The sequence below is a fragment of the Herpailurus yagouaroundi genome, unplaced genomic scaffold (genome assembly GCF_014898765.1).
Source record: "Herpailurus yagouaroundi ecotype Mexico unplaced genomic scaffold, PumYag 162, whole genome shotgun sequence".
In the NCBI taxonomy this organism is placed as follows: Eukaryota; Metazoa; Chordata; class Mammalia; order Carnivora; family Felidae; genus Herpailurus; species Herpailurus yagouaroundi.
The window spans coordinates 17,959,410-17,973,494 of NW_024412403.1; the positions used below are offsets into that span (position 1 = coordinate 17,959,410).

The 14,085-nt window shown below is 48.3% G+C and overlaps 1 protein-coding gene across 2 annotated transcripts in view; it reads left to right on the forward strand.

Annotated features, from left to right (window-relative positions):
• Positions 1–4,318: 4,318 nt before the first annotated feature.
• Positions 4,319–14,085, forward strand: part of ADAMTS5 (ADAM metallopeptidase with thrombospondin type 1 motif 5) — a 51,481-nt gene continuing 41,714 nt past the window's right edge. The window contains exons 1-2 of one of the 2 annotated variants that reach the window (XM_040484117.1): positions 4,319–4,483; positions 4,825–6,683. In XM_040484117.1, the coding sequence (XP_040340051.1) occupies positions 5,580–6,683 (1,104 nt within the window). In that variant the 5' untranslated portion in view covers positions 4,319–4,483; positions 4,825–5,579. Of the gene's footprint in view, positions 6,684–14,085 lie in introns of both variants that reach the window. The other variant, XM_040484116.1, reaches the window with a different exon arrangement.

A 14,085-nucleotide genomic window follows, 5' to 3' on the forward strand; every position in this document is an offset into this window, starting at 1 on the left:
AAAAAAAAAAAAAAAAAAAAAAAAAAAAGAACTGGAGCAACTCATAAAAGCAAGTAATATGCGCATAATTGTGTAAGAAAAGCTAAAACAACATTTCCCAGCTGGTCAACATAAAAACTGACTTGTTGGTTTTACTTTACAGATAGCACCTGTATGTCTTAAATAATACACGTGTACATTATTCACTCGAAGACTTTTTATAGTTTAAAATTTCTGTGAATAAGAAAAAGGAAAATCTATTTTTCCAAAAACTTACTTTTTATTTTCAGCAAACTGATTCTGAAGTGTATGATGTTATCCATCACAACAGATAGAATGTTCTGTAATATGTCCTAGGCACATAGCAGAGACAATAGCTTTACCAGGATTGCAGCAAACTTCGCTGGAAAAAAAATCTCTACTATGCATGAAAGATTTCTTTGCGAGGGGCAAAGAGAAATTGGCGTAATTAATCAGATCAAAACTTTCTCTGCACAGGCCAGTGCGGCACAGAGGGGACACTGAGTTAGGGGTGAGCGTGTGTGTGTGCGCACAGGCATGCTGATGTGCCTTGTGTGCGCAATGTGTGGGAGATTGTGCACGTGTATCGGCCGGTCCAGATGCATGTTAGACCATCCTGAGATATAAGAGGATTTGGAGACGGAGTTAAAGGGCTGGCAAAGGAGAGGACCGTTTGGGTATAGCTTCATCTTCTAAACATTTAGGATTCGTATCAAAGCTAGTATAGTAAATATACTCCTTCCCACATTCCTAGACTGTCACCTTTAGCTTTGTTTTGCTTTGTGGTAAGAACATTTAACACGGAATGTACCCTCAATACATTTTCAAGTGCACGATACAGTATCGTTAACTGTAGGCACGACGTGGTCCAGAAGATCTCTAGCATTTGTCTAGCAGAACTGAATCTGTACTCTCCATTTCCCCCTCTCCCTGGGCCCTGGCAACCATCACTCTACTCTCTGATTCCAGGAGTTTGACTGTTTTATAGGTGACAACACGGATGAACCTGGAGGCATTACGGTAAGAGAAATAGGCCATCACCAAAGGACAAATGCTGCCTGATCGCACAACACGAAGGGACTAAAAATAACCTCTGGTTTTGAAGCATGTCTTCTGAGAACTAGAGCTTGAAAAGCTGAGTGGCCCCCCAAGGAAAGGGCTGGCCCAGAGTCTTCAAGGCATTCATAAAGGGCCTTAAGTAGCCACGGAGAGGCTGTCTTCCTCGCATCCACCATCAGGCCCCAAAGGGAGACGATACTAAGGAAGCTCGAAATACAGTAAGGCCTGGGGTAGGGAATCTGGGTGTGGGAAAGGAAAATATTGCGCAGAGTCGAGAGGCTGTGATTCTCCTGCACGGGAGGTGAGGAGCAGGTGTTTGGCTAGAGGGGGAGTATTTCATTGTCACTTATTTCCTCACCCTTACCATTAAAATCATAGATGGGGGAGGGGAGGAAATGACACTTCAGCAAGTGGAAATGTGAGAACATACTACTTACAAGGATACACAAGTCCGATGGAGTGAAGCGGTCCTGGAAATACATAGCTCAGAGCACCCGCAGGGGTTAGTTACTCTCTTGCTTTTTTCCCTCCCTATTTGCATTTTCCAGCCTGTAGTCCAAGCAGCTCCTGGTACAATTGGCTCCTCTGTGAACCGTGAGCGTCTCTGAACGTCAGTCATGGCTTATTCATGTTTATGTGTCTCCGGAGAACTTCGCACAGCACTTGGTAGCCAGCCCTCGACAGACATTTGCGAAACTGGACAGATTTTAAGAGGTGCTGTCGATTGAGCACCGACTGAAGGAGTCAAGTTTTCAGGATTCAGGAGAGCTGACCACCGGTGGACTTGTTAACCGCAGGCAATCGCTCTGGTCTCTGCTCTCAGCTCCTCTTTGGTACCCGGAGGAAGCGGCCTTAGGTGATCACCAGGATAAATTTCAACTGCAACTTCCCACTGGCCGGCAGAGAAAGTCTCCCCTCCTTTTGGGAAATGTAAAATTACGTCATCAGGTGTGATCACGTCCTCCACCAACGCAGCGAAAAGTTCTCGTTAAAAATGCACAAATACAATGGTATTTTCGGAATAATCAAAGACTGAAGTAGCAGTTAGCCCACCTACGCACGACTGCTAATATATTTTAGCCTTCTACTGTAAAAGGAAAAGAACAACTTGGACTACTTTCATCCAGGACAAATGACTTCCTTGGACTGACAAGACGTTCATTGTTCTGGAACTTAGCACTTCATCCTAATCCACGAGGGTAATATCCGAAAAGCATTACCAAACGAACTTCCTAAAGTATCCAAGTTACTTTCACAGAAAAGTTAAAATCACCCCCAAGTAGAAATCGTCTGACTATGTAAGAATCCACTCATCCTATTCATAAGCTGTCGTTATAGTGCCTTTCTTTGTGACTATGTGGTTCAAATAAATATTTAGTGCTTGATAGTCATGTTTGGAGCCTTCTCTGCCCTGTCCTGTTCTTCAACATATTTCTAAACATTTGAATACTCTGAGGACAAATGTCATTATGTAATTAAGCTTAAAGGCATAAAGTTCAGAGGCATGATTCACATGAGAAATACCGTGTTTTTGAAAGAGGAGCAAAACTTTCACTAAGGAAAATTCGGCTGGCATTCCCATAAGTGCTAAAGAAGACATTTCCTGCCTGTGAAGGCAAATAATTGTAATTCACAAGTTCAAGCCACTGTCGTCCAAAATGCTTATCTCACAAAATGATCCTCTGGGAGTAACAATGATGAAATGGTTAACATTAGTAAATCAAAGTTGTTTTAGAGATGGTGTTTAGTGCCGAGTATTGGTGCTCACTTTTCAGTGAAACTGGAAGGAAAAAAAAAAGTTTGCTCTCTATTAAGACCGAAGGACCACAAGGTTTTGAGGAGGGACAGAGAAGACAGATCAGGATAGATATCCTGATCCCGAACACGTCTGGTCCCTCCAACTATTCAACTTTAGAATTGGCTTGGGCAACTGACCACTGAGAGACCCAGGGGGTGTGGAATAAAAAGGGGATGACAAGCCTTAAGCAACAGCAATTTCCTGCCAAGTCTGGAGGTATTGCAGAATCCACTAGGGGCTGTTGGGTGGTCCAGGGTCCCCAAGAGATCATTTCATTTATACACATGAGCTAATGCTCAGGATATGCATCACCCGGCCTCCCCCATGACTGACTCCAGAGGGTCCTCAACGCACGGGGCACTGGGCACCATTGCTGGGCAATTCTGAGCTTCCCACACGGGGTTCCCCACCACTCTGAGGACCTCCAACCACTCCCTGAAAAAGCGATCACACCTCTTAGCAAGGATCTGGGGAAACCACCTGTAGCTCAGGGTCCGCTGAGGAAGGCCCACTATCCTGCGCATCTCTGTAAGTGAAAGGTAAGAAAGGCAGAAAAGTGCTAATTATACAGAATTCATTTTACCCACGGATTCATTCATTAGCCTGAAGAATGAAGGGAAGTGGGAGGTGCTCCTGTTCTAGGAGATCTTCTACCCTTTACCAGATAGTGGTCAGAACGCCCTGGGATGTTCTTTCCGTTTCTATTAGGGTCCATAATGACAGGAAACAAAGAAACTAGGAGAAACCTAGTCACAATGACTATGCCACTCACCTACCAATAAGCACCGACCTGCACCCCCCTCTCCCCTCTTCTCCAGTCTTTTTTTTTTTTTTTTTTTTTCTCCTAATGGGAATTTCTGAGAAGGATAGTAGGTCAGGGCCTGGAGCGATGAGCGGTTGTTTTAGGACACATAAATGCAAATAACGGGTATCTGATTTTCATTTAAGCAGGAGGAAGAAGAAAAGTATGGGCACATATTTTTTTTAAGCTTATTAAAAAAAAAAAAAAAAGCTCAATTCTCTACCACAGTTAACTCTTTCTCGCCCTGCCTTCTTAGAGCAGAGCGAAGGAAGTTCCAGTCGCCCGGGATGAAGTGACAGATTGCGGGCGCAGAGGATCGGCGCGCGGAGAAAGGCGGGGTGGGGGTGGGGGAGTGAGCCCCGGGCTCGCACACAAAGGCGCGGAGTTCCCAGGCGGCGGGCGACCCTGCCGCGGACACCGCAGGACTCGGGGCGCAGCGACGCGCCAGGAAGCGCCTGCGGCTCTCCGGCCGCCCGGCCCCTCTGCCGGTGGCTGGGAGAACTTAGTCACCCGGAGCCCGAGCCCGACGAGCGTCCCGCAGCGAAGAGGCCGGGGACCTGGGGAGGGGAGGCACCCCGGGACCGGGGCGGCGGCGGGCCGGCGAGGAGGGCGCGGGGCGAGGGGCCGCGCGGGCAGCCGAAAGCCCCGGGCGGGCGGGCGGACGGAGTGGCAAGGTCTTCGAGGCGGGAGCGCACGGGCGTGCACCGAGGAAAAAAACTTGCGGCAGGAACTTCCTACCCAGGGAGAAGGAGCAGGAGAGAAGGAGGCAGGGAGAGACTTGCACTGTCTCAGTAACTTTCAAAACACCCCTTTCAGGAGATGAGGTAAGCCGGGGTTAGCCAACCCCGATTGGTTGTGAAATATCAGACAAACCCGGAGCCACTGTGGCTTTAAATGAGGCCAAGGAAATCTGTTTTTTCTTACCCCAATACTTTTCCCCCCCCCCCCTCGCCCTTGCTCCCTCCCTCGTTCCTCCTTCCACCTCGCCGGGTCCCTCTCGGTCTTCCTTTCCTCGATCACCCCCCAACCCCCCCCCCCAACCACCACCCCTCGCCCGCCCTCCCCCATCTGATTAGGCGCGGACCGGGAAGGGTGGGAGGGGTGGGGGAAGCTCTCCCTTTAAGAGGCAGCTTGCAGTGACGAATTGTTGAAATTGCCATTGCAGGATGGCATGCCGCTATAAATTCATTGTTCCACCTCCTCGCATCTTCACAGCGCTCGCGCTGCTCTCCGCGCTCGCAGCGGCCGACTGGGGATGACGGCGGGCAGGACGACACTGCATCCGAAGGGACACGGACGCGCCGCTTCGCTGGCTGCCCGCAGGCCGCGCCTGGCATTTTTTGTTTCAATTTTTATGGCTTTTCTCCCTCTCTTTCTTCCTTTCCTCCTGGTTCTAGTAGAGTCAAGGACACCCACAGAATAAGAAAAGGACTGGGCTCTGGAGCTTGGAACCCCCGCTGCCGGCGGGTCCAGAGCAGCGAGGGGGCGGGAGGCCGCGCGCACCAGTTGCCAGCCTGGTGCGCGACACGATCCTTACTTTTTGTCGTGCACCGTTAGTGGCTGCATTGGGGGCTGGATTTGGGTTATTCCCCCCACCCCCTTTCCTTGTATTTGCGGAACCTCCACAACCCCGCGCCCCCCGTTTTTTTCCTGTTTTTTTTTTTCCCCCCCCCCCTTTTTTTTTTTTCCCGGAGCACGCATCCAAACATTTTCCAAAGCAACAAAGAAAAGTTCGCACGCTGGCACCGAGGCCGGGACCGGCTGGCGCTGCCGCCAGGCCCTCCTCCCTCCGACACTTGACTCAGCCTTGCAAGCAAGTGTGTGTTGTGCCCCCCACCTCCCGCCCCGGTCACTTCCACACCGAATAACAGATACCCATCAAGTCCCCGTCGCGCGGCCCCTCCCCGCGGGCGGCGCACTATGCTGCTCGGGTGGGCGTCCCTGCTGCTGTGCGCGCTCCGCCTGCCCCCGGTCGCGGCCGGCCCCGCCGCGGCACCTGCCCAGGATACAGCCGGGCAGCCTCGGGCTGCCGCAGCGGCCGCCCAGCCCCGCGGGCGGCCGGGGGAGGAGGAGCAGGAGCGGGCCGAGCCTCCGGGCCACCCGCACCCCCTGGCGCCGCAGCGCAGGAGCGGCGGGCTGGTGCACAACATCGACCAGATCTACGCCGGCGGCGGCAAGGTGGGCTACCTCGTCTACGCGGGCGGCCGGAGGTTCCTCCTGGACCTGGAGCGCGATGGCTCGCTGGGCGCCGCTGGTTTTGCGCCCGCGGGAAGCGGTCCGGGTGCCAGCCGGCGCCACCGGGACCACTGCTTCCACCGCGGCACCGTGGACGGCAGCCCCCGCTCCCTGGCTGTCTTTGACCTCTGCGGCGGGCTCGACGGCTTCTTCGCGGTGAAGCACGCGCGCTACACCCTGAAGCCGCTGCTGCGCGGGCCCCGGGCCGAGGCAGAGGCCGGGCGAGTGTACGGAGATGGGTCCTCGCGGGTCCTGCACGTCTACACCCGCGAGGGCTTCAGCTTTGAGGCCGTGTCGCCGCGCGCTAGCTGCGAGACTCCCGCGTCCCCGCCAGGGCCTCGCGAGCGCCCCCCGGCGCACGGCAGCCCAGACCCACGCTGGGAGCTGGCCCCGCAGTTCCCGGACCAGACGGTTCCCTCCTCCGAGGGGACCCAGGGACCCCAGACGTGGTGGCGGCGGCGGCGCCGCTCCATCTCCCGGGCCCGCCAGGTGGAGCTTCTCCTGGTGGCTGACGCGTCCATGGCGCGGATGTACGGCCGGGGCCTGCAGCACTACCTGCTGACCCTGGCCTCCATCGCCAACAGGCTGTACAGCCACGCCAGCATCGAGAACCACATCCGCCTGGCCGTGGTGAAGGTGGTGGTGCTGGGTGACAAGGACAAGAGCCTGGAGGTGAGCAAGAACGCGGCCACCACGCTCAAGAACTTTTGCAAGTGGCAGCATCAGCACAACCAGCTGGAGGATGACCACGAGGAGCATCACGACGCGGCCATTCTGTTCACGCGGGAGGTGAGTCCAACCTGCGTGGGTGGTCCGAGCGCCCGTGGAAGGAGGTGGGTCAGAGGTTCAGCCTTGCTGACCGCCTGGCTTCTCCCACACGCCGCCTGCTGCTGCGGATTTGCCAGAGTGCTCCTTGCAGGATAACCCAGCTAGCCTGCAGCCCTGCTCGCGTGGTCTGGGTGTCCCCAGAAGCAATCCCTGTCTTGAATGGCTAGACCTGCGTAGACGATCAATCAGGCTGGATGTCTCTAGTCTGAGATATGCTGTCCTAGAGGCATGAATAGGATAAGAAGGGACTAGAATGGTTGAGAAAATGTACAGAGTTAAGTGGGAGAAGGAGAAAAGCAAATCTGTCTTTTTTTTTTTTTTTAATGTTTGTTTTTGAGAGAGAGAGTGTGAGGAGGGCAGAGGCAGAGAGAGTGTGGGAGACACAGAATCTGAAGCAGGCTCCAGGCTCTGAGCTGTCAGCACAGAGCCCGATGCGGGATTTGAACTCTTGGACCGGGAGATCATGACCTGCATTGAACTGGGACGCTTAACTGACTGAGGCACCCAGGCACCTCAAAAGCAAATTTATCTTTGGAATGGGTGGCCTGCCTTCCTTCCTTCCTTCCTTCCATTTCTTCCTCCTCCTCCTCCTTTTCTTCTTCCTCTTCTTTCTCCTCCTCCTCCCTCTTCTGCTTTTGTGGGGGTGGGGGAAGGGGGATCTTCCACCTCTCAGTGAGCCTAAATATACAACTTGGTGCAACCTCATGGGAGGGGCTTGTTGGTTGACCCGTTGTAGCCACTTTCATCCATGACCTCTCATTGTCAATGTCCATACTTCCTTACTGGAACCACTCCTGTGGCATAAGCTGAGGAAAGACTTTTCAAAGGAAAGACTCTTTTTCTAGTTTGCCTTTTTAAGGAAGTTCTTACGTGTCCACCTTGGTGAATTTTTGTTTCTGGTAAGGAAGGGATTCCGGGAGGGCAAGGAGGATAACCCAGTCTTGTCAGGATCCTTAGTGCCTCCTTTGCCTAGTCCTCCAGTCAGGCACTGCCTGTCCCTCCGGAGCTGCCAGCGAAGGGTCACATCCAGCTTGCATGTTTGGGTTTTGGATGAACGTGTTTCTGAAGCCCCAGTGTGGAAAGACCTGGGCAAAGAGTCAAGACACGAGGAAGGAATGCTTTCCCAGGATTTCCCTGTTTTAAGGAAGATGGTTAAAGGGAAGGAAAGAAACTGATCTCTATAGGCCCGGAGGTTCTGGGAAGAACACAATATCTATTTGCTCAATCATTCAGTCCCCACCTAAATGTGACATTCAGACACGGAGCCTGGGCTGGTTTTGAGCCTGGCTTCCTCAGAGCTCTGAGCCTGCTTCATGACTGTGCTCTGATTGGCAGTTTTAAGTCCTGCCTCACGGCTGCCTGGTAAGAATTGCCTTTGAAAGCTCATTCTTTAAGTATTTGGGATCCACCCAGGGTAGCTGAAGGATTTGAAAGTTTGAAATATCATGCAAATGCATGGTATGAAATGGAGTGCCCAGAGCTAGGATAGAAGATGCCATGATGGCTTGTAGGCTTTAGAATCACAGGGCTCCACCACCTAATTCTCTGTTTTTACCAAGGCACCCCTGGTATGAAGGAAAAGTGTCGACAAATTTGGAATGGAGAAACACTTGTGGTCCATGGGGGGGACATAAATGTAAACCACATGTAAACAAAGATGCCAGAGGGCAACAGTTTAGGAAGAACCTGGCAGGACATGAGGCTACGCACGATGGAAAATCTTCCTTCTCATTAAGTGATCTAAAAACCATCCTGTAATTTCTCTACGCTACATTAATCTTTGAAATGGAAGAACATTCGTTTTGTAGCCTTCTGTATGGAGTGAACTTCTCCTGTAAAACTAGTCCTTTTTTATTTGGTTTCCAAGACTTTTTTTTTTCTTGTAAGCAATTTTCCACGTCTGGATTTCTTGCTCTGCTGCATCACAAGAAGCTGCCAAGAAGAAGGCTTTAGAGAGTTTATGGAAGGAAGTTCTCTAGAGACAGAGGAAAAAATACTTTTGTAGGCACACTACTCCAAATGAGTAGGTCATTTTAATAGTTCACTTTCATTTCGGAATACAAGTGCACGTTCCATAATTTTTAAAACAAACAAAAATTAATAGAAGACCCCATTACTCCCTACCTCCTTCTGCCCCATAATTTTCCTAGTTGCTTCCCAGAAGAAAAAAAAAAAGGGAAATCCGTTAGTGGTTCTAAATGATCTGCCTATTGCCTTTCTGGATTTGTGTTTTATTTGGGGAGTTAACAATTCCTGTTTTCCAAGCTCTGAAACCTATCAGTACGTTTTAAGTAGATAAAAAAAAGGGAGCAAGAGATTAATGGTCTATCTTAATGTTAATAAGGATTGTAATAACATAACATTTTCCAAAGGAGTCTGCACATGGAAAATATTTTACATGGGCCCTCCGTCGCCTCCCTGCCAAGCAGCATACTTTTGGTAAAGCGAATCTCACTTAGGTTGTGGTTGGCCCTTTGGTATATACATCTAACTTGAGAAGAACCAAATACTTGAAAAGCATGTGTATTGTGACTATATAGACTTAATTTCAAGGAATGCTGTTCACTGGGGGGCTGAGAAAAATATGACAAGACCCTTAATGCAGCATCCAGTAAGAGTACCTTGAAATGTAAAGTTAAACTCCACCTAATGCTTCAGAATGTGAGAAATAAGGGGACGAGAGCAGAAATCATCTGAGCCCTTCCACCATAGAAATCAGGTACCCTAAGACCTAAGAGAAACGTTCATGGCTTTTTTTTTTCAATGAGAAATACCCGAAGTTGGCACCTGGAACCTACTTTTACAACTCTGTTTTGAATGTAAGAAGTACGTTGCTTAGCAACCAGACGCCAAGCCATCAAATCCATGTTTTGATGGGCTCTGAGAACCGTTCAAATTTTGTGTCCAGATGTCTTCCCTTAAATTGCTTGTTTTTCAGGCATGAAGTGAATGTGTGAGGATATGTTTTCCATCCCTGTTTACTGGCCCGGGCCACCTTGAACGTTGTGTCTGGGAGTCAGCAGAATGGTGCTAGTAATTCATTTACCTGGCACTCTAATTAGAGAAACTTAGCACCAGTCCATTTTCTGGCAGAGGAACCATTTTCATCCTGGAATAGCGCTCATGCTGGAATTCGCACCCCTTCTGCCATCAAACAGTAGACCTCTGATCTCCCCAGGATTTCGTTTTGCTTTCCAGAATCCTTTCCTTGTCCCCTGGTTTCCTCTTTTGTTTTAAAATAGGTCCTTTAAAGACAGTCTCTTAAACCCATTTAGGAGACCACACACTCTTCTTTAGGAACAAATGTCCTACCTGCAGGATGATAAAATTGGAGATTGTTTAAGACCCCCCTCATCCCAAACTTAACATGGATCGAAAGCATTCGACTGAAAATGAACCAGCTACAGACTGTGCAATATACAAGGTGCACTCACCTTCATTAGTTATCACTCTGCGAGTTAATAGGCAATTGTCTCTCAGCTAACACCTCTCCTTATGTTCTGCTCTGCAGTGCTGAGAAATGAGAGAGCATTTCTCCTCCAGCAGCCAGCCCCTTGTTAGCTTGTGACAATAGGGAGCCCTAATGGGTGACCTGAAGCTAGGAGGAAGAAGGATGTGCTGTTTCTTACTTGCTTGCTGACTAGATTGACTAATCCACTTGCCCATCTGAGTTCAAATCCCATTTAAAGTCAAAAGTGAACTCTTAGCCAGGGTTCCTAGCCTGTATAGATCAATCCTGATCAATAAACATCTAAATAACTCAGAAATGGGAAGACTGGGAGCAGATTAAGCAGCTGTAGTTGACATTTTAAAAACAAATGTAGGGGTGCCTGGATGGCTCAATCAGTTAGCTCTTAGACTCTTGATTTCAGCTCAGGTCATGAGGTCATGAGCTCATAGTTCGTGAGTTCAAGCCCCGCATCAACAGCACGGAGCCTGCTTGTGATTCTGCCTCCCCCACCCCTCTATGCCCCTTTCAAAAATAAATAAATAGACATTTAAAAAAATTTGTTGGATACCCGGGTGGCTCAGTTGGTTAAATGGCTCAGTTGGTTAGTGAGTTGGAGCCCTGCATTGGGCTCTGTGCTAACAGCTGGGAGCCTGGAGCCTGCTTCAGATTCTGTCTCCCTCTCTCTCTCTGCCCCTTCCCCCCTCAAAAATAAATAAACATTAAAAAGAAAAAAAACAAATGTGAGTTGCAAATTGCTAAGAGAATAGACCTGAAGGTTCTCATCACAAGAAAAAAAAAATGTAACTATGCATAGTGATGGATATTAACCAGACTTATTGTGGTGACCATTTCACAACATATACATATATCAGATCCTCATGTTGTACACCTAAAACTAGTATAAGTCAATTATATCTCAATTGATGAATAAACCAATAAATATAGTGAAGAATATTCTAAAAAATCTAAGGTTCGTTACAGACAATATGCCAAAACACACAGGACTTATGTAATTACTGTCTCTCTCTCTCTCTCTCTCTCTCTCTCTCTCTCTCTCTCTCTCACTTTTGGCGCATGGATATGAATACCTTCTATGTGTGAGGCACTCATTGATGCAGCTGAATGCAGCATACGTGGAATATACCTGTTCCCTGCCCAACTGGGCTTATCACCAAAGGAAAGGCAGCAGGTGCACACATATATCACTCTAAGGAAAACTTGGGTAAATGTTGTGACCAAGTTATAAACAAAGTATGTGAAAAGAGAAGGGAGGAATAATCAATTCTGCCCATAGATCTTAACATAATGGCATTGTGTATGTGATATCATGCTGTCATTGTGTTATACAACCAAAATATCATCATAATTGGGCAGATGAAGACATTAATGAAAAGAAATAGTCTTTTAAGAGTAATAACTGACAAGTGGCAGAGAGAGAACATAGTCCTGTCTAATGCTCTCTAAACGAAATAGTGTGACTAATTTAGTCAGACAGTCAATATGTTCCTAATAAACAGAGAGGGATTCAGAAATTTAAAATGTGACCCCTTTCCTAAGAATCTGTCCCGGGAAACAGACAAGGAAATGGATAATTGCTATATAGCGTGATGATTTTTATGACACATGTGCCCATGAGATATCATGGAAATGCGTTAGAAGGTTGCCTAACCCAGCTGAGTTCAATTTGGAAGAAGTCTCAGAGTTAACCAGACCGTAAGGAGGAAGTAGGCGTTGCAAACTTGCCCCGCTGTCATGTGCAATGGCCCAGGGACAAAAGGGGTTGGAAGTGATACAGCACACAATATGAAGGCAGAGGTTGATAAGAGTCTAGTCTAGAGAAGACGATGACAACTAGATTATAGAAGAAATTGTGTGTCATGTGTATCTAGTCTGTTCAGGCTGCCATAAAAAAATATATACCATAGTTTGGGGGGCTTAAACAACAGAAACATTTTCTCACAGTTCTGGAGCCTGGGAAGTCCAGGATCCAGGTTCCAATCTATTCAGTTTTTGGTGAGAGATCTCTTCCTGCCACGTTTTCGCTGTATGCTCACATGGCCTTTCTTCCAGGGTCCGGCATTAATGGTTGGAGGGGCGAGGAGAGAGAGGAGATTTCAATGTCTTTTGTTTGAAGGACACTAATCCTATTGGATTAGGGCTCCACCCTTATGATCTTATTTAACCTTAATTACCTTCTTTTTGGCCCTACCTCCAAATACGGTCACATTGGGGATTAAGGCTTCAGCATACGAATTTGAGGTTTGGGGGGGGACACAAGTCAGTCCACAGCACCACACTTAAGATTTTAAGTTGTTAATTAAATCCAATGGGAATCTAAAACGGCCGTGACCAGAAGTATGTTCTGGGATGAGCCTTCCAGCGGGAGTAGTTGGACTCAATCCAGGGGGAGCCATTGCAGGCTCCATCAGTAACTTTCAAAAGGAGACTTTAGATAATCAAAATGAGGGGCGCCTGGGTGGCGCAGTCGGTTAAGCGTCCGACTTCAGCCAGGTCACGATCTCGCGGTCCGTGAGTTCGAGCCCCGTGTCGGGCTCTGTGCTCACAGCTCAGAGCCTGGAGCCTGTTTCCGATTCTGTGTCTCCCTCTCTCTCTGCCCCTCCCCTGTTCATGCTCTGTCTCTCTGTGTCTCAAAAATAAATAAACGTTAAAAAAAAAATTTAGATAATCAAAATGAAAAGAATGGTATTAGAAATACAGAAGCAGGCACCAAATCAAGAGATTTTAAAATGAGGTGGCTGTGAGTTAATTAGCCCTTTCCAACAGAAGGAGTGCTTGGGCTAAGGTTTGGCCCCAAAATGTTGATAAGATATGCAGGAAATAGCGGACAAGAGGGGACATGACAGTGCAGTGGAAGCTGACAGGAAGCCTGGCTTGCAGGTTGAATGCCATGCTAATCAGATCTGGGCTCTGGAAGGTAACTGACTGCCGCGTACAGGCAGGGCAGTTACAGGAGACAAAGGGACCACTTAGAAGCCTCAGATGATGGTACAGGCAGGAAGCCATAATGGAAGGAAGAGGAGGAGACATTTGGTAGGTGGGATCAGTGACTTAGGTTGACCAATCAGATGTGGTAGGGGAGAGAGAGAGAGAGAGAGAGAGAGAGAGAGAGAGAGAAGTACAAGTAAATGAAGTCCAGGTTTCTTATCCAGCCCTTCTATTTTCTTCTTTTCTGGAATATCTTTCTCAGTGCTTTTTATACATTTAGTATGCTTCTAAATTGCTGAGTTTTACTGAACACACCATAGAGATAAAGACCATGCTGCATTATTTGTTGTAGGAAAGAATTTGCTTGACCAGGCACAGGCTATAAATGTAAAAGGTAACAGAACTGTCAAGAAAAATATGTGTGATGCTTTACCAGTACCATGGTGAAGGTGGTTTAGGAATTGGGGCGTTTAGATACGGGTTCAAATTTTGGCTTCACCAGTCTCAGGCTTGCAACTTTGGACACTTATTGCCCTGAGCTTTAATTTCTCCACCTATAAATTGGAGTGTTTCCATTTAATATCAACACAGGCAGAGCTGGAAAGACTTAGGGATCACCTGGTCCAAATTCCTTACGTTAATGATGGGGGAACTTTGTCTCAAAGCATTTAAACAACTTCGGTAATGACTCTGACTAATAGTGTTAGAATTAAAAAGTGATCTGCGTTAAGGGTGCCTGGGTGGCTCAGTTGGCTAAAACTGACTCTTGATTTGGGCTCAGGTCAGCCCTGGGTCGTGTGGGACTCTGTGCTGACAGCTCAGAGTCTGGGATTCTCTCTCTCTCCCTCCCTCTCTCTCTCTCTGCTCCTCCCCTGCTTGCGAGCGAGCTCTCTCTCTCTCTCTCTCTCTCTCAAAATACATAAATAAAACCTTAAAAAAATAGTGGTCTACTTTGCATTGACTGTG